General features: G+C 50.5%; 1 protein-coding gene across 1 annotated transcript; it reads right to left on the reverse strand.

The window, feature by feature from the left end:
• Window positions 1-2,458: 2,458 nt before the first annotated feature.
• On the reverse strand, window positions 2,459-24,619 carry POMGNT2 (protein O-linked mannose N-acetylglucosaminyltransferase 2 (beta 1,4-)). Its single transcript, XM_059162383.1, has 2 exons — window positions 24,351-24,619; window positions 2,459-4,447 (listed from the first exon to the last, which is right to left on the reverse strand). Exon 2 carries the CDS (start codon window positions 4,340-4,342, stop codon window positions 2,600-2,602), a length of 1,743 nt encoding a protein of 580 aa, XP_059018366.1. The 5' UTR covers window positions 4,343-4,447; window positions 24,351-24,619; the 3' UTR covers window positions 2,459-2,599.
• Between the last annotated feature and the right edge of the window lie 1,034 nt (window positions 24,620-25,653).

Consider the following 25,653-nt stretch of genomic DNA (forward strand, 5'->3'; position numbering starts at 1 on the left):
AAGACACACACTGCTTTCCAGAAGAGTTGCCCCTTGGGCGAGTTTTTGTTTCTGTTTAACTGAGGTCAATAGTGACGTACATAAAGGGCACTGATCTCAAGTGTAAGCGAATGCCTGTGACATGGAGGGTCGCTGTGCAACCACCAGCCAGATCAAGACATCCCCGGCCCAAGTTCCTTCCTGTCCAGCTCAGTCTCCATCCCTCCCAGGAGCGATTCGGACGTCTCCCGCCATAGGTTGGTTTACTTATTCCAGCGCTTCGTGTAAATGGAATCGTACAGTATATATTGTCACTCGGTATATATTTAATACTCTGTGAGATTTACAGTTGTGTGTACCCATATTTCATTCCTTTTTTTTTTAAATTGTTGTGTCTTGGGGCGCCTGGGTGGCTCAGCTGATTAAGCATCTGACTCTTGCTTTCAGCTCAGGTCATGCTTTCAGGATCATGAGATTGAGCCCCGTGTGGGACTCTGCGCTCAGCACAGAGTCTGCTTGGGATTTTTTCTCTCTCCCATCTTCCTCCCCCCCAACTATTTCATGCTCTCTAAAAAAAATAAAATCTTAAAAAAAAAGTGTGTGTCTTTTGCATGAATATACCTATTGTTGGAAACTGGTCTGGTTTCTCTTCTGGCTATTTAGAGCTGTATTTGATACATGTCTTTCGATGGCATTGGTACTCCTTTCTCTGGGGTATACATTTAGCAGTGGAATCACTAAGACCCAGGGCAGCTGTGTTCAGCCTTAGCAAAAACCACCAAGGGGTTTCCAAGTAGTTTTACCCTCACATCTCAGTGTTAGAGACTTCCAACTGAACTGAATCTTCACATGTGCATCAATGTGGCAGTCTGAGAAGGCGGTCGATGGAGAGTCCAGTTAGGGACAAAGATATTCTGGGTAAAGGGAAGGTCACAGAGGCCCCTGGTGACCACGAAAACATGCCACTCAGTTCTCCTGCTCTGAATCCACTACCGACAGGCACCGAGGCCATTCTTCCCAGACTGCCCTGGTCAGGGACCCACTACTCATCTAACAGACCACTTCAGCTTGAGAACTGTCTAGCTTGGTGCGACAACCTTCCAGCTGAGCTACAGCCAGTGGCTCTCCCTCCTGGACCGCCTTTCCTGCTCTCCTTCCCAGGAGTCAGACTTGGAGAAGGGTCCCTGCTGATCTTGGATTAACGTTCTAGCTGTTTCTGCAGAAGCCAGAGAACAGTGGAATGACAGGTGTGCCATTCAGCAAAGCTAACAATACAAATGACCTACAACAGATGAGCTATGTCCACACTGGAAGCGCTCTGTGGGTACTAGTGTCTGGTCAGGCACCAGAGCAGCAGGCTCCACCGAGCACAGTGTCGGGAGGTGGAGGGGGGTGGGGGGTTGGGGGGGTTGGGGGGGGGTAGGCTGGGAACCGTGTCTATTGTTTGGAAGACAATGGCTCCCATGGGTATCTAAGCTGGTGGCCCCAAGTACTGACAGAGGTCTTTCCTCCTCACCCTCGGTCTTTCCTCCTCACCCTCGAGCAGCAATTCGCAGAACAGGGGGAGAACGGCCCCTGGGCTGTCGTGAGAATCCTCCTGCTGAAGAAAAGTGCTCCATGCTATCTTGCTGAATTTCCTGCCCTCTGTCTTAAGCGAACTGGATGCCCAGTTTGGTCCACCGTGGTCTTGGCTGGATGTCCTCTTTAGCGTAAGAGCGCCCCCTGGTGGGAAGTGCTCTTCTTCACCGAAGACCCGATCCTAGGCTTCCAGACTTGGACCCCACTTAGATTGGAAATGTGACATTCACCTGGCAAGTTGCAAGACGCAATGCAACCAGACTGTCCCACTTCGCGGTCCTCGCCACTTGCCCATTGCCACATCTCCTCGGTTGATAGCTAGAATGAAAGAGCACACGGGCACCGACTACCAGCCCTGCTTCCAACTACCCAATAATAAAAAGACTTGCCCAAGGTGTGCCTAGATAGGTCAGTCGGTTAAGCATCGACCTTCCACTCCGGTCATGATCCCAGGGTCCTGGGATTGAGTCCAGCATCGGGATCCCTGCTCATGCTCTCTCTTGCTCTCTCGCTCTCTCTCTAAACATAAATAAATAAAATATTTAAAAAAAAAAGACTTGACCAAGACGTTTATAATCATTTAATGAATGTTCCAAACACACCTTCACTGTGCTACAGGTGAATTTCATGATGATGGAAGCTGATGAACGACCCACCCAGGCAACCACATGATTTACTCACAGTTTCCAGACATTTGGATATCAACCAGAGAGATTCACTAGGGTACAGCAGGATCTCCCAGCCAGAGGCTCCTTCGGATTTTCACTTTCCTTCTTTCTCCTCCCACTGAGGACCTTCTCCAGGGCACGGAGGCTCAGGACAGGAGAAGGGGGTTGGGAGGGTCCCACTAACCAGTGCAAAACGTGCTGGGAATGTCACACTCTAGACCCAGTAAGAAGACGCGGAGGCACATGCCTGGGGCAGACCTGCTCGATAAATAAATAACCCCCAGAAGCCACCGCAGAGCACCAGTGGGCCCCAGGACACTGTGCCAGGGGAGCCATCCCCGCCCCCCAACCACCGCCTGGCCACAGAACGCTCGCTACGTGTTGCACACCAGCACATCTGCAAAGGGTCCTAGGAGGATCTTGTTGAAGATGCAGCGGACCCACACCAGGTAGGTCGTGAAGGGCTTGATGTTCTCGGTGAAGGTGTGGTTCTGCAGGGCCAGGATATAAGGCACGTAAGTGTTCTCCCCCTGCTCCTGGAGCCACACCTCATACTTCACCTCCCTCACCTTCAGGTACTTGAGGTTCCAGGGGATCTGCCAGGAGACAGTGAGGCGGGCCTCGGAGGCACCCTGCACAGACGCCTGGCACCGCGCCTCCCGAACCTTGCCTGGGTAGAGGCTGACGGTCCACTTCTGTTTCCGCGGCCCAGGCCGGCCCTTCACCACACGCCGCACAGTTTGGATGAGGGACGGGATATCTACCTTGGTGTCCTGGTAGATGCGGAAGAGCCACTCGGGGTTCCGGCAACAGAGATGCCGCGGGACCTCACGGCTCTGGAGGATACGGGCCTGCTCAGCCCGGTCCAGGTGGGTGATGCCCCCCTGATCCCAGGGCCGCTCGGGGTGCGTGACCGTGTTCTCTAGCATCGTGTTCCGCCAGGCTATGTACTGGAGGTCCATGCCAGGCAGCGTGGCCAGCGTCTTATAGGGGGTGTAGTGGTCCGGATTGACCGCATAGGGGAAGAGCTCGACCACGGTTGCCCCGCGGGGCAGGAAGAGGGCAGTGACCAGCTGGGCCCCGTGCATGCTGACCAGCATGGAGGCGTTGCTGACCAGCCGCACAACGTCAGCGAAGGCATGGTCCTCTAGGGACACCGTCACCGTCTTCATCTGGAACTCCTGGGCCAGCGCCAGCAGCAGCTCTGCCTCATTCAGGATGAGTCTGTTCTGGGTGCGGCTGAAAACCAAAATGTACTCTTCGCCCAGGGGAGCCCCCGCGTGGCTCACGTTCAGCTTTTCCATCATGAACCGGGCAAACTGCCGGATCTCATTACCAGACACAAGGATGTTAGCCTTGGGGCCCTGGGGCTGGACGAAGCCGTACTGGTACCAGGTGGTGATCTTAGAGAGACCCACGAACGCGTGGGAGAAGCACAGCAGCCGGCCCAGCGCCTTCAGCTGCGCCCGCAGGAGCGGCTGCTTAGGACTGAGCAGCCTGTACAGGTCAAAGTGAGCGCCCTCGCTCCAGCCCTCCATGAAGAAGAGCCGCGCCTCGTGCGCCAGCCCTGGGAACTGCCTCAGGGTGTAGAAGAGGGGTAGTAGGTCGTCGTGGAAGACGTGCATCAGGTTGTCGGGGTTGAAGCGGTTGGCGATGAGGGCCACGTCGGGCACGAACACGGGCTTGGGCATGAAGCGCAGGGCGGCGACCGGCAGCTCCACGAAGTTGAAGTACTGGGTGTTGTGGTCCTCCACGGTGGACAGGTCGAGCAGCGCCGGCTGGAAGCGCCGGGAGCCCAGGTTGGGCAGCATGACCGAGGCGTTGCCGTGGAAGAAGATGAACTCCTCGGCCTCGTTGGAGTAGCAGAGCCACTTGAAGCGGCACACACGGTCGGTGTGCGTGCGGCCGCTGCACACCATCTGCGTGCCGCCCTCGGCCAGGAGCTGCAGGGCCTTGGGGTAGTCGATCCTGGGCGCGGGGGCGGGCTCCGGGGCGGGGCGGCCGGCGGCCAGCTCCTCCTCCAGTGCCGCCGCATGCTCGCGCAGCCGCACGTGCTTCCACAGCACCGCCGCCAGCACCGACACCAGGAGCGCGTTGAACACGGCTGACAGGTGCATCCTAACGCCGCGGTGGGGCCCTACCGCCAGCACAGCCCCCGGGCGGCGCCACTGGCCTGGCGGGCTCTACCCATCCCCGCGGGCGCCCCTAGCGCCAGCACAAGCCTGTGGGAGACAAGGAAAGGGAAAGATGTTGGCCCCATCTGTCCATCTGTCCGTCCGCAGCCACGTTGGGTTCCTGTCGGGCGCGGTGCCCGTACCGTCCCTGCTTATTCTCGCCCTCCCTTCCCCACCGCTCCCATGGGGGCGGTATACATCTCTGCGCCCTGCCTTGGGACTTGACCACATCACTTGCTTTGGCCAGTGAAATGTCAGCAGGGAAAACAAGATCAGATGCTTGAAGAGAGCTTGTGTGACTGGCCCGGCCTCCTTCACACCGAGGACGTTGCTGAGGGGAGAATGTGCGCAGCCTAACTTCCTGGTTCCAGGAGGAGCGACAGGAGTGCAGTGCGGAGCTACTGCAGCCAAGCCCAGTCTAACCCAGCTGACCCCTGGTTGGCCAGTGACCCTGACATGCAAACAGCTGGGCTGGGTGAGTGCTCACTGTTGGATGTCACTGAAATCCTGTGGCTGTTTGGTATGAGGCACTGCTACTACGGGAAGAGCTAACCAATGGAGCATCTGTGACCAGAGCCACAGGGAGGGTCTCCTCCAGGGGCCTGGCATTCCTGGTCCTGTGAGGTAAGGACTCTTCCTTACATGAGCACAGAGGCCAAGCTGTACACCAGGAGCCCAGTGTCCCCTTCTTAGGACCCATGGCACATATGCCCAGGGGATGTGGGGGATCATCTGCTCTTACTTAAAGCTACTGTTTGGAAATCATGCCTGCTATCTTTTAGATTCCCATGAAAGGAAGGGTAGATATTTGCCCCATGCCTGGTCCAGTGAAGGAACTGTATCTGGACGGCACCACTGACACGCAGGCCTGCAGAGAGGCCTGGCTGGGCTGGTGGCATTTGCTCCATTTTCCTGCACTAGCAGGAAAGCTAACATTCTTGCTCTGAGGCCCAGGACTGCTCAGATTTGAGGTGTCTCACCCTGTGCCCTCATAGAAGCTGCCCAGGGAACCCCTGGTGACTGGCCAGCACTGCCCTGGGGTGGGACTGGAACCACCCCTTTATTCCCCTGGGGCGAGTTGGACTCTTGGGGTCTTGTAACTTCTCTCTCCCTGCAATCACAAAAATCAAAAGTGCAATCCTGCCCAGAAAGAGACAGGGGCTTAGACTAGTTTCCCTCAGAAGCAGGATCGGAGACAAGGATTTGAGCCAAAATAGTTTGAGACATTATCCAAAGAAATCCCTGTAGGAGAGTGGGAGGGAGGAGTGACACCAATACAGGCACATTAATGACAGGTCACTATTCTGAAGAGGCCGGGCTATTCGCCTTCCTATTCCTCTCCGGCACTAGCTGAAGGCCATTCCTGGGGGTACCATCTCTTCCAGCGGCCCTCATCTAACGGTTCAGGATGCACACATTCATACATACGTACACGTTATACTGCACCCCCAAAAGTTCACGAAGAATTACTCTGACCAGCTATAATATACTCCAGTGTTTCCTTTTCTAGTCCAGTATATTAAGTTTGTTCTAAAAAGGTGGGGGGGGGGGCATGTTCCTCTTAATTGAATTTACAACCAAAAGGGTTGGCAATTTGCTGTTAAAAAAAAATAAAGGTCTAAATTATCACATGATCTCCCTGGTATGAGGAAGTTGAGAGGCAACGTGGGGGGTTGGGGGGATAGGAAAGGAATAAATGGAACAAGATGAGGTCGGGAGGGAGACAAACCATAAGAGACTCTTAATCTCACAAAACAAACTGAGGGTTGCGGGGGCGGGGAGGGAGAGGGTGGTTGGATTATGGACATCAGGGAGGGTGTGTGCTATGCTGAGTGAAGTGTGTAAACCTGGCCATTCACAGACCTATAATAATACATTATTATAGGGGCTATAATACATTACATGTTAATAAAAAATATATTTAAAAATTTTTTTAAAAAAGGTCTAGGGGTGCCTGGGTGGCTTAGTCAGTTAAGCATCTGACTCTTGATTTCAACTCAGGTCATAAGGGGTCATGAGGTCAAGTCCCGCATTGGGCTCCAAGCTGAGCATGAAGAAGATTCTCCCTCTCCCCCTGCTCCTCCCAGCTGCCCCCCTACCCCCACACACGTGCTCAACTCACTCTCTCTAAAACAAAAACAAAAGTAAAAACTGGTCTAGACCACAGATTCTCAAACCTGGCTGGTTCCTGAAATCCCCAGAGGCCCTTGCTAAAACCAGATACTGGCAGGCAGGAATCCTATAGGTTCTGACTCAGTAGGAGGTCTGGAGTATGGCTTAGGCATCTGCATCTTTTGTTCCTTGTTTCATTTTCCCTTCTTCTTGCAGATTATCTGAATTCCATTTTTAGGTACAGTGTTTCTGAGTGTATTTCTCGGTGCAGAGGTTTTAGTGGTTTCTTTAAGCACCATACAATGTATATGCAACTTAGCAGTGTCTACTGGTAGTGACAGTCTACCTCTTGACTGAGGACAGAAACCTGATCTCCATCTGGGCTCTTTCACCCTCCTCCCTTATAATATAATTATCTTCAATGTTTCCTCTACATGCATCAAAATCCACGTCAGACAGTGCTCTAATTTTTGTTTCAACTGTCAAGTGTAATCTCCTCAAGAGGGAAAGGAGAGTTCATTATATTTACCCACATTTTTACTCTTCCTGTTCTTTCTTTGTCCCTGATGTTCCAGGTTTTCTTCTGTTTTCTTCTGTTATCACTTCTCTGGTGAACTTCCTTTGGTCATCATTTTAGGGAAATTTGCTGAGAGCAAATTCTCTCGGTGTTCCTTCAGGTGAAGAAAATGTCTTGATTTCACCTTCTTTCCTACAGAATATTTTCACTGGGAGAGAACTTCGGCGTGACAGTGCTTTCTCTCAGCACACAAACGCTTAGGCTGGGCAGCCTCCCTCCGGCCACCATGTGTCTGAGGAGGAATCTACTGTACGTGAACGTGGCCCTGAAGAGAGTTCTTTTGTCTACTTTTCAGAAGCCTGGTCATCAGGCCTCCAGGTCCACGAATGCTAAATTTTAAAAAAGTATTGTCCTAGAGATGTCTAAGGCTCCGTTCAATTTGTTTTCCCAGTCTATTTTCTCTTCACGGTTTAAACTGGATAATTTCTACTGTTTGTTTTCATGTTTACTGCTTCTTTCTTCTGTCATCTCCATTCTTCTCCTGGGCCCACCAGTGATTTTTTGTTTGTTTGTTTGTTTGTTTGTTTGTTTTGGTTACTACATTCTTCAATTCTCAAATCTCCATTTAGTTCCTTCTATCTTCTCTTTCTTTGCTGAGACTTATCCTGGAGCTTATATTAGGTTTTCCATTTCAGCTGGTTTTTGCAAGAACCATGCTGGTGGGGAAGGGAGAGTGCTGACTCTATCGTTGGGTAGGGGGAAATCCACGCTCCCTTGCTTGGCCTCCAGCAGCAGCACTCTGGCAGGGAAAGTGAGAGATGCGGCATAACCACTGAGAAGGGGTGGAAATCTAGACTCCTCAGCTGGCCTCAGTAGGGGTGTCTCATCACCACTGGGTGGGGGTCCAAGTCTAGGCTCCGGTGAAACCTCAAGGGGACCGTGGTGGCAGGGAAGGGGGTAAAAAGGGATCTTTTTACCTTTGGGTTGTGGTAAAAGTCCATGCTTCTCATTCAGCCCCATGGTGGGGGGGTGGGGGTGCTTTGCTAAAGATGGGAGGTACCTGGTTGGTTACTGCAAAGCAAGGATGGATGTCTGTCTATTCAGCCTTTACTGAAGCTGGAAGGGAGGGGAGAAGCAGTTTTCCCTGGTGTTTTACAGGAAAATGGTACTATTGTCAAAAAGGTATTGTAAGGCTGCTCCTTTTCCAGTCCTTTGATGAGTGACAGTGAGCTTTCCCTGGGGTTTTTTCTGGTCTATGCTCACTGACATTTCTGGGTTGGTTTCTTTAGCATACAGTCTAGGATACACAGGAAGCAAAAAGAAAACGCAAGGAACAGACCATTGTGTTGTTCCACATTCTTCTTTCTACCTTTCAGTCTTCTCATGTTTTATACCTAATGTCCTGTGTTTTTAGTCCTGTGTTTTAGTGCATGGTGCCTGGATAGGGATATTCCCCTCCATTTTGACCAGAACCCAAAGACTCATTGGTATCAGCTTTTTTACCAAGCTCCCAGGTAATTCTGGGGTACAGCCACATTTGAGAAAAACCAAGAAGAGACTCTTAACCAAAGAACCAGGCCATGAGTCCCCACAGCCCCCAAAGTCTTAACTCATTCCAGCATCAATTCAAAATTCTAAGTCCAAAGTCTCATCACCATGGGATATGGTGAACTAGGGCTTCCTGGAACCTTGGGTGCCTAGTAGCTTGCAGACCTGATTCTTGGAGGCTGCCAAGGCTGGCGGTAGGCAACAAGGACATGAGGCCAGGGTCTTGGGCCTCCATTTACCTCCAAACAAAATCAAGTCCCTTTAATTTCTTATATTTAGGGGTAACTATAGTGGGTTGAATAATGCCCCCCAAATTCATGTCTACCCAGAGCCTCAGAATATGATGTTATATGGAAATAGGGTCTTTATGCATATAATTAGTTAAGGTTTTTGAGACGAGATTGTAATCTAAATGAGGCTCTAAATCTAATGAAAGTGTCCCTGTAAGAGGCAGAAAAAGACACTGAGGAACGGAGAAGATGGCCACATGAGGGCAAAGACAAGAGACTCAAATGATGTAGCTATAAACCAAAGACTGCTCGGGATTACCAGGAGCCACCAGACACTAAGAAGAAGCAAGAAAGGATTCTTTCCCAGAGTTTTCAGAGAGGCCTGGCCCTGTCAATATCTTTATCTTAGACTTCTAGCCTCCAGAATTGTGCAAGAATAAATTTCTGGCCTTTTAAGCCTCCACATCTAGGGTTAAATGTGCTACAGCAGCCCTAGGAAACTCATAGGAGTGCCACAAAAGTGTATTTAAAAATGGGGTTCTTCACTCGCAGAAAGGAATTCCACTGTTAGTCAGGTTAACAACCACTAAGCAACTCCTCATTTTAGAGAGGTGAAGAATTTGCCCCAAATCACCCAGCAAGTCTGTAACACAGCCAGGATTAAAAATGGAGGCGTGCTAATGAGCTGGTGAGCGCTGCCTCCTGAAGACAGGCTGGGGAGAGCCACTGGGCAAGTGCAGGCCTGGCTGGGCAGCTTCTGAGCTCAGGGTCTAATGAAGGTAGACCCTCCTTGTGCAGCCCAGCCTCTCCGCATCTCTACCCCGCCGCCTCCCTCTAGGGCCGGGCCATATCTGATATGGATGAGCTGCTCTGAAGCCCCTTGGGCACAGCTCTGCTCAGGAGGGTAGGCCCACAACATCCCCTGCAGCCTCCTCTGCCCAAGGAAACTCCTGTGGAGTCCTCCCCTTGCCAACGCTGCCACACCTTCTGCTAACTCTCCCTAGAACAGGGAGACAGGTAGTCCACACGCCTTGGACTTAGGGCACCAACTCCACCTTACTCGCATATGTCTGACCGACTGGTTTGCTCTTCTGGAGACACCCGATCACCAGATCTCACATCACTCCCCAGACCAACCTGGCTCTGAGTGCCCGCTGCATTACTGGTGGTTGGTAGTTCCTGGGAGAGGATGTGCGCTGTCTAGGAAAGTTTAAGGAAAAGGCCAGAAGACTCGGGTTCAAACCCCAGCTCCCTGACTTGACCGTGTGGCCTTTCTGAAGGCAGGTTCCCTGTCAGCAAAGGTAAATGTGCAGCCCCCACTACACAGGGTGGTGGAGTGGGTCAGAAATCAGGTGTCAGTTGAACCTCATGAATACTGAGAGCCGACTACTTCTGCAACTGCGTGCAACTGCGCACGATTAGGTTCAAACTAATGAGTGTCTAGCAGAGGGGAAAAGAAAAAAAAAATTGGGGCATCAGATGGTTAATGAAGGGCCACGGGGATGCACGATAAGGTCTGGTATTTTAAAACCTTCTGGACATACTTGGCTGCCTTCATCTGACCTGAAGCAAAAGCTAACCGCCGCCGAGGCGGAATCTGTCACTTTTCATTACAGTCATTTGAAACAAAGCATTTTAAATCTAAGAAGATTCCTCCCAAAGATGGAGACCAAGACAAGATATGCTGTCACCTGTTGGTACCTTGGGCCAGACGGGTCACCAGCTCTGCTCCTTGGGCTCCCAAGTCAAATGTATTAATAAGTGACAGAGGGGACGTTGTTTCTACCCAGGCTTCCCGCCCCTTTACCCTGCCTAATAAAATTCCAGGTTTGGCCAGGAGCCAGCCCTTTCCTTGATACCCACCAGGTGCAAACAAAGCCAAGATCGACCTCCCACAACCAGAGAGCATGCTTCTGGAGCCAGTTACTGGCCCAGGGGAGGCCACTGCCAGAGTAGAACTGAACAGAGCAAAGGGGGAGGAGTCACAGTCCATGTTCCCACCCACCGGAGAGGAAAGGAGGAGCTATCCCAGGGCTGCCGCCAGCCATCTGCTGACCAGCTGGACGGTGAAGCCAGGATGCCAAGGACAGTATGATGGAGGAGAGAGACAAAGGACCCCACTGATGTCTCGGAGCCCTACATGCCTGGACTTCCGGCTGTGAGCTTTCCTGATTATCGAGCTCAGTTTTGGTTTCTCCAAACCAAGAAAACCTGAGGAGAACGTCTTTATAGGCTGTTGTGCAGGAAGCAAACGCATGGGGTTCTGGCCTGTGCCTTCTGCTTCTGAGCTCTGCTCTAATGTAGTGGGGCTATTTGGCATCAGTTTCCCCACAACCCTTCTGACTCTGGTAAACAAAGCCCTCCAAGAAACTCTTGTATTAGCAATTAGAAAACAAGCGTATTCATTGTGGGCCCAAGTGGAGCTACAACTTTCCACATGGGTTCCATGGGGTAGGGAATGTGGACTAAGGTAACCTTAGTGTCACAGCATAGGCAGTACGTGGGGCTCTGGTGAGCCCTGCAGGCTTCTTCTGAGGAAGAAATGAATCCTTCTGGTTTGGCCATTCCCTTGAGCTTTCAGAGGAACCAGAAATGTCATCTGCAGAGTAGAAAGAAAGAAGGTGGTGGGGAGGGGGCATCCAAAGATGCAGGAGACCACACAGTCTGGTCTGGTTAGGTAGATGGTTCACACAGAGGAAAAGCAGAAGAGAGACTTGGAGAAATCAGCTAAGGCCCGAATGTCAATGGCCTTGATGCTGGGTCAAGAAATCTGAACTCTAACCTCTAGGCAAAGGGGAGCTACTGAAGGTCTCTGAGCAGAGTAGCGTGGAAATGGGGGGAGAACAGAGGTAGAAAACCCAGTGACAAGCTCTCAGCCTCGGTGTCTCTCCACTCCTGTGGGAGAGAAGAAGGGGTTCCCCAGAGAGGGAGCTCTGCATGAAGTGGTACAAGGAGCATGTTCCTTATCGCAAGTCAAGTCCCGAAGTCTGCAGATGACTTATGTGAAATAAAGCTAGTCCTTTAACAGAACGCCCCCTCACCTGGTCCCATTGGGTCTTCTTGGCCTGCAGAGAAGAGGATAAAGTCACAGCTATCCTGAGAGCCCATGAACCCCATGTCCTTCACGCAGGTCTTCTAGGCCTTCACAGAACAAGAGCAGAGAACTTCTGCTCCGGAATGAGAGGAGAGGCTGCAGGTGGCTGCCTTCCTGGCTGGGGTTTGCCTGTGTTCCCATCAGCCCTGTTAATCTCCAGGGGAAGGTCTTTGCAAGCCCAGAACTTACAGCCAAGAAAAGTGCTTAAACATCAGTGTTTCCCTGTCTTTTCAAACCTAAGGGCCCACTGATAAAAAAGAGAAACTCTTTCATTTTCCATACCAACCTGTAAAGCCCAACATCTCCTTCCCCAAGCATGCCGCATTCATAAGAAATTTTCTGCAAGCTCCACCCCCAAGATTGAAAGATTTCATCAACATTTACCTTCTGAGGTTGGTATTTTGTATCTATATCTGCATATGTAAAATCATATGGCTGCATATATGTTTACAAAAACATATGCTCCCCCCACCTCCACCCCTTGGAATTCTCCAGGCAGCCCCAGCGAAGAACTACTTCACTATTAGGTTGAATCACAGTACATTACTGATACCTGACCAATTCTGACCATGTCCCATGGTTCCACCACGGACGCCAACTATCCTTACCACAACCGTGTACGGACAATACAAGACTGCTCAGAAGGGAACACCTGCGTCCTGAGCGTGACATGACCACAGCTGCAGGTTCTGACGAGAAACAAAAAGACACAGAAAGAAGTCCCGGGGTGGTGGAGAGGGAAGAGTTCATTTATCCTCAAGGTCAGGAGAGGCCAGAAGGGCAGCGTGTCTCACTGGGAAGCTGGGGAGGCTACTTGGAGACCTTAGCTCAGATCTGGGCCAGGGAACTGAGGAAGGACCCAGGCTGACATGACAGGAAAAGTGTGAGCAGGAGGAAGAGCTGTGAGGGCTGGGGAAGTGAGGGGTGCACACACATACATACAGCTCCTAGTTCTGACCCATGGGAGCACCTGGGAGCAGGGACAGCATACCTGGTATAAAGGTCTTGCTTTCTAACACTGGCCCCTCTCAGGAACCAGGGCTCTGTGGAAAAATCACTGTTTCTACAGCTCAGGCAGGGAAAATATAAGAGTTGTTGGGAACATCTTGTACTACCAGATTGTAAGTTCTCAAAAAGTGATGAGGACATATCAAGAAGGCTCAGGATCTAACCTGAAGGAGCTAAATTTGGGACAATGTAATGAAATTAAAAAGCAATAGTTATGGATTAAAACCCACAGAATAAAATAAGCATGCATGAGTCAATATTGATATGAATAAATAAGGAAGAAGGAACAGATCTTTCTTACAGTAGAACTCCAATTAATACATGCAGAAGCAATGATGGAAATAGAAAATCACCGTTTGGCAAGCATCACAGTAATAATGGTCTCAGGCAAGATCCACTACTGGATGCTAAAATTAGTGGGTGGAAGTTTGAGAGATAGGATATTTGCATCCTCTTGACAATCTCCCTGGGAGATACATATCTGTTACAAAGGCAAAAACAGAAAGTTTATGGTACCAAAAAAAAAAGAAAGAAAGAAAAAAGAAAGGATAAAACTTCATGATACAGAGGCCTGGCAGACAGCCCCTCAACCAAGTAACTGATGTTAATATCACCGGGAACAATTTCCTGGCACCATGTACCCCTTGATATGGTGCCCTAAGAAGGGCACCTGACTTCTGTGATTTTCTTACCTGAAATACACTACCTTAGTCTGTATGTCCAAAAGGGGAAAAGGTGTCTAGCTCCCCTGCTAGCTCTGAATACAGTGTATAGATAAGCTAGTAGAGAAAACATTAAACCCAAATAGAAGGACATTCTACAAATTACCTGACCAGGACTCTTCAAGAGTTAAGGTTGCGGAAGACCAGGAATGACTGAGAAGCTGTCCCAGACTGAAGAAGTCTAAGGAGACACAACAACGAAACATAATGTGGCAATTTGGACCCAGAAAAGAATATCAGTGCATAACTGGCAGAATCTGAGTAAGGCCTGCGGTTTAGGTAGTGGTGCTGTGTTAATTTCCCGCTTTTGATCATGGCACTGTGGTTATGTAAGATTTAACATCAGGGGAAGCTGAGTGAAGCATTTATGGTAACTTTTCAGTAAGTCTCAAATTATTTCAAAATAAAAAGTCACAACAAAATAGATAACGGGAGCCTGAACAGCTCAGTTAAGTGTCTGACTCTTAATTTCAGCTCAGGTCATGACCTGATCTGGGGGTCCTGGGATGGAGCCCTGCGTTGAGCTCTCTGCTCAGCAGGGAGTCTGCTTCTCCCTCTCCCCCTGCTTTTCCCCTGCCAACCCTACTCAACCCTGCTCATACTCTCTTGCGCCCTCTCTCAGATATGTAAAATCTTTAAAAAATTTAGATAAGAAAGAAGAAAGAAGAGATTAAGAGTGGTTATAGGTAAAATGACACATACGTCGTTTGTCCTAAGATACTCTAGCAAAGGGGCTCCTGGCTGGCGCAGTCAGAAGAGCGTGCAACGCTTGATCTTGGGGTCGTGCGTTCAAGCCCCGCATTATGTTAGGCACGGAGCCTACTTTAAATAAATAAATAAATAATAAGATAAAGATACTTCAGCAAAAAAAGGATGGAAACAGATGCAACAAGACAGTAGCAAATAGATCACTGTGAAAAATGGTGATGGGGGCCTTTCTAAGATCCTTTCTTGTGTCTGTTTAACGTTTTCCATAACAAAAAGTCAAAAGGTTAAGGATAAAGAAGCAAACAAATCCCTATTTACAAATGGCAGAGTTCCAGAGAGCAGCTGAGTAATAAATGAATATTTAGACAATATAAGATAAATGGCTGTCCCCAGAGAGAGGAGAGGCAGACGAGCAGGGCCTGAGCAGACGCGTGTTCTGCTCCCATCACAGACAGAAATGCTTCCAGCAGCAGCTAAAGCTACAACAGCCACACCCCGGGGACATCAAAAAGCAAGACCTGCAGGGAAATGAGCAAAAGGGAGAGGAAAAACCAACCTCTGACCTCAGTGGGCACCTCTCTGATGAGCATTCTCCCACCTGCCCCTCTCCTAGGCCTCCCTGTGCTGGAATGTAAGCTTGGCAGCAGGCAGGTGAGGGTGTGGTATAGGGCCACAGCAGGAAGGGGCCAGGCCTCTCCTCTGGACCTGGGGGACTGTGTGTGCAGTAGCCAATCTCCAGGCAGGCTCGGAGTAGAGCTGGGGTTGGGGGTGGGGAGCTGGAGCCAAGCTTACGGGAACCAGGAAACATGGGGCTGGGGCACTGTGGGGCAACTAGGCAACCAGACAGAGGCCAGCCTTTGAGCCTGAGCCTGGGGAGTTGGGGGGTGGGGCACTGTTTCTAGTTAGATGCTAAGTTACCAACCCAGGACAGCCAGAAGAATGCAGACAGAAAGCAGGACAGATACAGACTGGCTCACAGGGCCCTTGAGGCTCTCAAGTTGCCTTCCAAGGGGGAAAATGGGAATGGAATTTTTCTGGGGATAGAGCATTTCGCTAGAAATTGTGTGGTGGTTGGAGCATGGGGCCCAGAGGAGGGACCGCCTGGGTTTCTAACTTTACCATGTACCAGCCAGGCAGCCTGAACCAACGCCGGGTGGGAACAGTTACCCCTCCCATGGAACAGCTGAATCACTTACAACACTGCAAGTTCACTCTCCTGATATTGAAATATAAGTGTGTGAGTAAATGAGTGAATGAATGAATGAATGAATACCCCATTCCCATGCTGTCCAGGTTGGAGAGTTCTGAGGCATGTTCTACACTGGCTCCCGAGCTCCCTAACAGATGGGGTGACTGCCTGGAGTGGGCACTGGCCTGTTGCATGTCCCCTCCTCCCCGTCTCTGGTCTCAGTTCTTCAGTCCCTTAATCATGTCTGTTAGGAAGGAGTGCTAATAATCTCCTGTACTTGCATCTCTATCTCAGGATTTACTTCTGGAGGAAAGTGAACTAACACGGTCATAACTGTATTTTGCCACATGGAGACAGGTGAAAAACCACCTTGCATTTTCCCTTGCCGTGAAGTAGCCAAAGTGCAGCAGGAAAAAGCCAACAGGTACTTGGGCAACCAATGGTTATTATAAAGTCCTTTCAGTCTATTTCCCGTACTCCCCCTTCCCCTGACCCCCAACTGCACTGCAGCAGCTGTGTAAGACAGCAGAGCTCAAGGATCAGGCAAAATGTTCAGAAGAGTTTTCAAAAGATACGGATGGAGGCAAAGAGCTCATTAATCAGACCACTAGCACTGAAGAAGATGAAAGCGGCCTTTTCCATCACCGTTTCAAAATGTTTCTGGATAATGAACTCTAGGAGGAAGTTCAAAATGGTGAAGAATAATTGGGCCACGTTGCTTCCTGGACAACGGATCCCATGATGTCCCCTTTCTCCAGGCCAATTTTCAGTGCTCCTGGAGAGGCCACCAGTCTTGGTGACAGCAGGGCAGTGGTAGGGAGATGGGGGTGTTGAAGGAGAACTCAGGTCGCCATTCCTGGCCTGGGAGACTAGAAGAAACACTCAACCAAGCTGCTGCCTTCTGCAGGACTGCGGCCTCTGTGGCTGACAGGACGGCTGTGTCCAGTCCTGAGGTCTGACCCACTGTTTAGTGCCTCTCCATGCACTTGAAGGACCCAACAACCTCGGGCCTTGTGTGCTTGTTTTTCTTTTAGAAAGCTGAGAAAATGAAACTTGGAAAAACCATCGCTGCCCATGACCCCTCTCATTCCTGCCCTGAGTAAACACGACGAGGCTTCTCCATCACCCCGGGATCCCCAGCCAGACATCCCGTGGTGTGCCTCCAGTTCCAACACCCTACCTGCACTTGAAACGGATTCCCAGATGACTGCCAACTATCAAATATACACCGCTCTGACCTCCAGACATATAATAAAGACCATGCAGAAGAAAAATCCACTGCCCATGCAAACGGGCACCCCAACACAAGCCAACTTCTCTTTAAGCTTATCTTCCTAGAAGAAGAGACGGGTCGTTCTAGTGCCCCAGAGTCTCCTGAGTCCTGTCTGCTGTCTGAGAGGATACAACTTTTCCACACAAGGCACAAGGCTGCTGGAACAAACCAAAGGCCGACCCAAACCTTGATTCTACTCCTCAACAGAAATTACCTCTGTGGCACCTTTTCCACTTGTGTGGCCGGAGCCTGATTGTTAATCTGTGTTCTTTGGAAATAAACTTGTTACGCGGACAAGGCAGTCCCTGTTGGACTCTGAAGGTTCGGCACCAATAGCCTGCATCCCGCTGCTTCCAGCAAGCCTACTCCCTGGCAGGGAGGCCCCGAGGAGGGTATTATGGACAGACCACCCTTGTCTCAAATTACCTATCAATCACTCTGCCCCAGCCAAAGCCTGGTTGGGTGCAGTGGGCCCCCCAGGAGGAGTAAGGAGCAGGAAGAGAAGGCAGGGAAGGTTGCACATGTTCACGCAGAACAAGGCTCTGGGACAACATAGGGACAGAGGCACTGGCCCCGAGCTCCCATCTTCTGGCTGACCCAAGCTCTGAAGAGATCCCCAAAGGAAACTCCTCCTGGAAACATCTGCCGAGGCCTGGGTCCCTGGAAAGCTGTGCCCTGGAGTCATTCTTGGTGGAGGCTCTTAGACTCCTTCCTTCATTCTCTCAAAAACAGGCTTTGTGGGGCACCTGGGTGGCTCAGTGGGTTAAGCAGCTGCCTTCGGCTGGGGTCATGATCTCAGGGTCCTGGGATCAAGCCCTGCATTGGGATCTCTGCTCAGCAGTGAGCCTGCTTCCCTCTCTCTCTGCCTGCCTCTCTGCCTACTTGTGATCTCTCTCTGTCAAATAAATAAATAAATAAAAATCTTTAAAAAAAAAAACACACACACACCAAAAAACAGGCTTTGCTTAGACGTGGACAGGCATGACGTGGAACTTAGTTAACGACCAATAGGGCAGAGTCACTGACCAAGCAAGAGGGCTGCCACCGCCGATCCCACCCCGCCTGTCCCCTAGCCCCACCCCCGCACGGGGGCACCCTGGCCCTCCTTAGCTTCCCACTGACTCCGCCTGAGCAAAGGTACCAGGTACTGTGGGGGAGAGATGATCTGTATGCATCTCCGTCAGTCGTATGTATATTTACTCATGAACCTCAGTCCCAAGTCTTAAGAGGACAGGAAGAGAATGGGGGAGTGAGGCTTTGCATCAGCCCAAATTAAGGTATGTGCAAAAGACACAAACTTGAAAAAAAAAAAAAAAATGTCCTCAAGGCCCCCACTGTGGCCGAGGGGGATCAAGAGACTGTTGTTCAAACCCGATGGGCCACAACTGCTGCGGCAGAAGGGCGTGTGTGTGCTTCCTTGTCGGGGCTGGGGTGGGGTGTCACCGCAGGATGACCTCCTCCCAGCCCAGAAATGTCGGGGAAGCCTGGGATGCACTGTGTGCACACCACAGCCCTTCCTGGGTCCAGCCAACCCAACTCCTCGTCTGATCACTCCCTGCACCATCCCAATGCACGGTCACTTAACCTTACCTAAAAATCCCTGCCTTCACTGGTCTTGCCGGAAGGGCTCCCGAGAGGAAGAGCGCTGTCAGGTGAGTAACAGGAGGATCTGCTTGGGAAGCCAGAAAGGCCTAGCTGATCTCCCACCCACGTCAGCGCATCCGATCTGGGCTAAGTGTAGGCATGGGGGCACACAAGACCACTGCGGAGATTTCAACCCTCTTCCCTGATGGTCGTGGCCAAGAATTCTTCCTGGGCCACCCGGCTCACACTCACCTTCCTTCAGACCCTAGGTATGAAGCCATTTTAACACCTCAAGCCTCAATGCCCTTATCTGTGAAATGGGAATAATAACCTCCATAGGGTGCTGTGAGAATGGGGTAATACATGGAAAGTACCTGAATAGACCTCAAAACACATCAGCTGCCAGAAGCACATTTCAACAGGGTTCCTCAAATTAATAATGAATGACACACAGGTACCAGGCCAGCCATACAGCCCCAAATCATTCCTAAAGGGACTGAACCCCCCAATGGCTTTGGGGTACATTCACCATCCCTCCCAGGTTCGCTCAGTCTTCCTAATGACTTGCCTCCCTTCCCCTGGGAAGAGAGCCTCCAAGCAGCCAGTCCCCAGCATGAAATTAACCACTTCAGCCATGGCTACCTTCAAGACCGTATGTCGGCAGTGTACTAGAAACTGTTGTACATCTCCTCATTTCATCCTTACGCCAACCCTAAGGGGCTAGCCTAGCACTGTCACGTATTCCCCATCTGCACGTCAGGACACAGAGGCAAGGTGGAGCTAAGTACATGAGTCCCAAGGGCCTCAGGCTGTGTGGAGTGAAGTCAGGATTTGAACACCGAGCATGTCAACACTGCCTATGCCAACAGCCCAGACACCATTTGGCCCTCATCTCCTTGGCCTGCCAGGGCACAGAAACTCAGCGGATGCAATTATCACCGCCTTTATTGTTCTCTGCCTTCTCTACATTGGGCACCAGATTTTAGGACCCAGCTGGTGTGGGGCACAGAGCACATAGTGACTCAGCCACAAAAAGCGTGACAAAGCACAGTGAGAAGGCAGCCATCTGCAAACCAAGACGAGGGGCCTCAGGAGAATCCACACCTGCCAGCACCTCGAGCTCGGATTTCTGTCCTCCAGACCCAGGAGACATAAATGTCTGCTGCTTGTCACCCCAGTGGCGGCACGTTGGTATGGCAGCCAGAGCTGGCTGAGATGAGGAGGTAGCACCAGGCCACTTTCCTGCCAGGACTTCCTCAGCTTGAGCTTTCATCTGGGCATCTGGCCTCCAAGTCCCAGGGCCAATGCCCCACTTCGCTCGCCCCATGCGCTCTTAGCTCCAGTGAGTGTGGGAGTTCATGCCTCCTGACCTAGGCCTAGAACTCCCAGAGCATTTATGTCTTCTTAGACCCCAAGGCTCTAATGAATGGCTTTTCAGGGCCTAGGTCTGGAGCTGGCCAGAGCCCCCCAGAAGTGGACCCTGCACCCAGTGCTGGTGACCAGCCACAGAAGATGAGCCACCGTGGCTGGCAGCCTCTCGTCCAGCTGCCCAGCTCTGTGCCTGAGGGTGTGGCAGCACCATGGACACCTGCGTCCAGCACTGTTGGAGTGGAGGGGGTCCTAGAAAGGAGGGAGCACTAAGGCCATGGGGTTCTAATAATATTTGGCTGCTCCAGGAGCTGAAAACTGCTTCGAATTGGCAGCACCCTTCTATCTGCCTCAGTTTCTAAAGGGCTTTTTTTTTTTTTAATCTCTTGTTTATTTCTTTTTTCCCTTTCCTTTGAAAATAATTGGACACAGGCCTTTCTGATCATTGCAATAATAATGGTAATAGAGGCAATTCAGCAGACCAAAGGCTCCAACCTCTCCCTGACGCTTGGCTCAAGGCTGCGTACTCAGTGTCCAGCCTGGAAGGGGCCCTGTGTTATGCTTTCAAAATGGAGAAAAGAGACAACTCTTAGCATTAAGATCGTACTGATGGTAGGCTACCAATGGCAGTGAAAGGTCTGATTCTCTGACAGAGGTCAGGCCCTAAACAGGCAGCAGTGAGGACATGGGAAGCCAGACAAAAATAGAAGGATCCATCAGTGTCCTGGCTAGCTCAGGAAAAGAGGATGTTGGCTTCTGGGCAGGGGGTGGCAGTTAATGCTACCACCAGCTTCCTTTATTGAGCACCTCCTGTGTAACAGGCACCATCCTAAGCCCCTTTCCTGCCCCTTTTCCGTGAAGGCTCACAAAAGCCCTCCAATGTAGGTACTAGAATTAGCTTTGTTTTCTTTTAATATGAAAAAAACCACAAAGTTTAGTGAGATTAAGATGCTTGCTCCAGGTCTTAGAGCTCAAGCAGGGGCCCCAGGATACAAACCCATGTCTGACTACCAGGGGTCTTATTCACCGTGCTTCAGACTCGGCAGTAGAGTGAGTGACAGAGGAGCAAGGCAGACGTCAAGGCAATGAGTTTTTGTCACTCAAGGGCAGAGCAGGTGTAGATGACTGCGGAAACGCAGACCCACAGGCCCACCACTGTAACTTAGCAACCCACTGCTTCCTTGTGTAATTCCTCCCCACTGGGCCAGGCAGAGACACCCGTGCTGGCAGGCAGCTCAAGGGAGCTGTGGCCATTCTCTTGCCCCAAGGAAAGTCTGGGTAACACAGGGGGGTGATAATTATCCCACCTGCCCCGTTGCTGGGCTGAGAGGGTTAATCCACTAATTTAAAGTGACAAAACCTTCTATTTTTAGAACTGAAAGAGCCCTTAGAAATGATCTGCTCCATCTCTTTACTTTATAAAAGAGGTTGAGAGAGGCAGCGGCCAGGGCAGCTGAGCTCTCAAAGGCTGCCAAGATTAAAACAGCAGGTGTTCTCAGTCCAGAGCTCCTTGTCCTCACACCCATGGCTCTTGGGTGGCCCTCCTCGCAAAGGCAAAGATCAGGCCCAGAGAAGAACTCTTCCGGGCCCTTAAACAAGATCACTTCTTCTCAGAATCAGGCTCTCCAGGCCTCACGCAGATGGCGTCCTTCACCAGCCCTGCGGTCCAGGGGCCACAGGGCCACACTACTTCCTAACACCTCATCCCCCAGGCTCACTCACTGGATGTGGCCTCCAGCCTCATCCAACCTCAGGCATGGAGAGGAAGCACAAGCAGCCAGACTGTAGGGTCCCCACCTTGAAGACCCCCTGCTGCAATGCTGGAGGCTGCCCTCTGGCTGCCCGGCCCGGCCCCACCCCTCCGTTCACAGCCAGGCCTCAAGAACTGGGAGGACCACAGGCTGCAGAGAAGTAAATGGCACTGGTTCTCCAGCTGAAAGGCCAGAAGTGAGCTCCTGTCCCATCACTTAGCAGCTGCATGATCCTAGACCAATTCTCCTTCTCCTCCTCCTCCTTCTTCTTCTTTTTGACAGACAAAAAGTTGTACATAATTAACCTGTAAAACTTGATGTTCAGAAGCAGGTATACACCTGTGAAGCCATCGCAATAATCTATGCCATAAACCTGTCCATCACCTCCAAAAGTTTCCTCCCACCCTCTTATTATTTTTTTGTGATAAAAATATTGAACATAAGACCTACCATCTTAGCAAATTTTAGAGTATAATAGTACAGTCATGTTAACCACAAGCACTAAGCTATACAGTAGGTCTCTGGGACTTAGTCGTCTTGTATACCTGAAACTTTATAGCCTTGACTAATGCCTCCCTGTTCCGCCTCATCCCAGTCCCTGGCAACCACCATTCCATTCTCTGCTTCTATGAGTCCGGCTATTTTAGATTCAACTCATAAGTGATAGCATGTATTATTTGTCTTTCTGTGGCTGGCTGGGCTAATTCTTAACCCTTGCTAGTTAGTCTCCTTTTCCTGGCGTGAAAAACCAATACAATTATACCTACTTTATAGGCAAAACAATGCCTATAGTATTTATAGTATTATTATTATTATAACGCTCTACCGCCCATTCAGTGGCTCTTACTCTATGCCAGAAACACACTAAGTGCTTTAGATGAACAACCTCATTTATTCCCTCCTACAAATCTAAAATAAGTGCTATCGATTTCATCCCACATTTGAGGAAGTACATGCATTGTTGTTAAGTGAATTTCCCAACATCACACAGCTGTGAAGTGGTGGGGTTGGGATTCGAACCCACGTCTCACTCCAAAGCCTATGCTGACATTTGTGGGCTATGCCTTTCATGTTCATTATTTTACCCAATTTAAAAACACCTATCAGGGGCACCTGGGTGGCTCAGTGGGTTAAGCCTCTGCCTTCGGCTCAGGTCATGATCTCAGGGTCCTGGGATCAAGCCCCGCATCAGGCTCTCTGCTCAGCAAGGAGCCTGCTTCCCCCTCTCTCTCCCTACTTGTGATCTCTGTCAAATAAATAAATAAAATCTTAAAAAAAAAATAAAAAATAAAAACACCTATCAGGTGTTAGGCAGGTCCTGGGGGAAAGTATCCACTGACAACCAAAGACTGCCGCAGACCCTTGGGGAATGGAACATTTGGTAATTTAATTTTCCAATTAACTCCATATGCACTAGAAGCCTTTGTTTGTTGCTCAATATTTTCTAAAGCCTGGCTCAGAGCAAGAACTCGCCAACCAGAAGGAAACTTTGAACACTGCTGCAGCTGCTGTGTCACTGACACTTCCAGGCCACCAGGATGCGAGCGTGGCCACAGGGTGGTCTGGGGGAACTCTGTCACCAGCACCCCATCCTCCTCTTTGCTGAAGATCTCCACTCTGTGCTTTTCTCCTCACCCTCCTGGGGCCCAAGGCTGGCCATCCCTGGGGAAAACGGGACCCATGTCCTTTTCTGGCTCTAGCACTAACTGGGACTCAGATGCTTCCTCTGTAATGTGAAAAGGATAAACTGGAAGATCTCCAAGATCCATGAGAGGCAGAGAGAGCAGCTAGTTCCAGTACAAAGACGGACCTGGGTTCCAGCCTCACCTCTAACATTTGCTATCTCAGCAACCACAAGTGCTACCATCTGCTGCACAACCACTGTGTACCAACACTGGACTGAGAGAACTTGCACAGCATTATCTCATGTAATTGTCACAGCAAGCCTGTCATGAAGGTACTTTTCATTCCAATTTTGCAGAGGAAGAAACAGAGGCTCAGAAAGGATAAGTAACTTGCTCAAGGGCACTTAAGCTCAAACTAATAAATGAGAGCCAGGATTTGAATGCCCAGCACATGTAACAGTAAACATTTGGTGAATAAACTCTATTCTGTCTGTGTTCTTAGCCACTAAGTCCTATCAAGCTCACCCTGTAACCTTTCCTGTGCTGGGCCTTGCTTCCCCCGAGAGTACTCTCTGAGAGTAAGTAAGCAGACCCTAGCCGCCCACCACCAGGTGCAGGGCTCTGGCCTGAGGACCCTAGATCTTAGCAGAGGATTCTCATCAGTGACCAGGAGATGGGGTCTACCCGCATGCAAGGGGGCAGGAGTCCAAGTGGGTCCCTCCAAAGGTTACCCTGGCACTGTCAAGCAAGCCGTGGCAGGCTCTTATCACCGGGCGCTTATCACCCCAAAGAGCCCAGGAATCAGCCGCAGGCCTGCACAGGTACTGCCTTCCAAGGGAGCTCCAGAGGCCCAAGCCCCTCCGCGCACGTCGCTGGCTCCCAGCCAGTCGTGCTATTCCATTCCCAAGCTGAAGGGCGTGAGGACCTGCTGCCAGTGCCAGCCAAGAGCTAAGGGATTCAACGGGCGTGCCTGCGGGGCGCCGCCCGGACCCGCGGCAGCGGGACCCCGAGGGTCCACCGATCCTCACCCCCGCCCCCATCCCGCGCCTCTGTCACTCCGCATCATCTGTCACTTCTTGGTTCTGCAAACTTCCCTGGGCTCCTCTTTACCCCAGGGCTCGGCGCTCCCGCTGATCCCTCCCGCGGGAGGTCCGGGGCCGATCCCTCAACTCCAAGCCCAGGGGTGTCGCGGAGCCCCGGCTAACCCCAGCGCGCGTCTCACCTGCAGCCCGCAGGCCAGGCTCCGCTGTGCTCAAGCGTCCAGGTGGGCCCTCGGCGGACCCGGCTTTGGCCCAAACAGCTGCCGCCGCCTCCCCCTGTTCCCGCTACAAGACCGGGAGGCCCAGGCATGGAGTGCAGGTCCCGAGGCGCCGTCCCGTCCGCGGCCGCAGGGCTCGCGGATGCCCGCCGTGCGCCAGCTCGGCTGGCGAGCCCGGCGCGGCAGCCTTTCAAGAGCGCACGCTTGCGGACTCAGCTGCCCCAACCCTAGGCCAGAACCACCCCCTTGGCTAGTGGGATTCTGGGAATTGTAGTTTGTCTCCGAAAACACCCCACCTCTTCAGCCCACGGAATCCTGGAAGTTGTAGTCTCCTCCCGTGAGAGTCACAGTTTACTTGGTGTTAGATTTTTACAATTATAGGAGTCCTGATAATAAATGTAAATTCAAGTTAAACCAACAGATATCATTTACAAAATCAAAATACACCACATGTTTTTAAAAATATCTATAAATACAAAAGCCATATCCAGTTCCCCATCCCATCCCATACGGCTCAGACCTTCCTAAAAGGGGCAAGCATTCCCAGCTCTTATGGCTGCTGCATGAGTACCGCCCACTCTGAAATACACATATGACCCTATTTCTGGATTTATAAATTTTAGACCTCATGGCTTTTTACTAGGATAAAGGAGAATTTAACTCATTTAAATATGTTCACCAACCATTACTACCTGCATCCCCACTGAGTTATGAGACATTTCTTTTTTTCTTTCTCCAAATTTTTATTTAAATTCTAGTTAGTTAATATACAGTGTAATAATATACAGTGTAATACAGCTTCAGGAGTAGAATTTAGGGATACATCACTTACATACAACACCCAGTGCTCATCACAAGTGTCCTCCTTGATACCTGACACCTATTTAACCCATCTCCCCACTCAACCCCTGAGTACTGCTCAGTTTATTCTTTATAGTTCTGTTTCTTGGTTTTCCTTTTTTGCCTCCATGTTCATCTGTTTTCTTTCTTAAATTCCACATATGAGTGAAATCATTTGGTATTTGTCTTTCTCTGACTGACTTACTTTGCTTAGCATAATAGTTTCTAGTTCCAACCACATCATTGCAAAAGACAAGATTTCCTTCTTTGTTATGGCTGAGAAACATTTCACTGTATAGATAGATATATCTACACACACACACACACACACACACACACACACCACATCTTCTTTATCCATTCATCAGTAGTTGATGGATATTTGGGTTTTTTCAAACATAATTTGGCTATTGTTAAACTTGCTATA

This window comes from Mustela lutreola, chromosome 2 (genome assembly GCF_030435805.1).
Source record: "Mustela lutreola isolate mMusLut2 chromosome 2, mMusLut2.pri, whole genome shotgun sequence".
Taxonomy (NCBI): Eukaryota; Metazoa; Chordata; class Mammalia; order Carnivora; family Mustelidae; genus Mustela; species Mustela lutreola.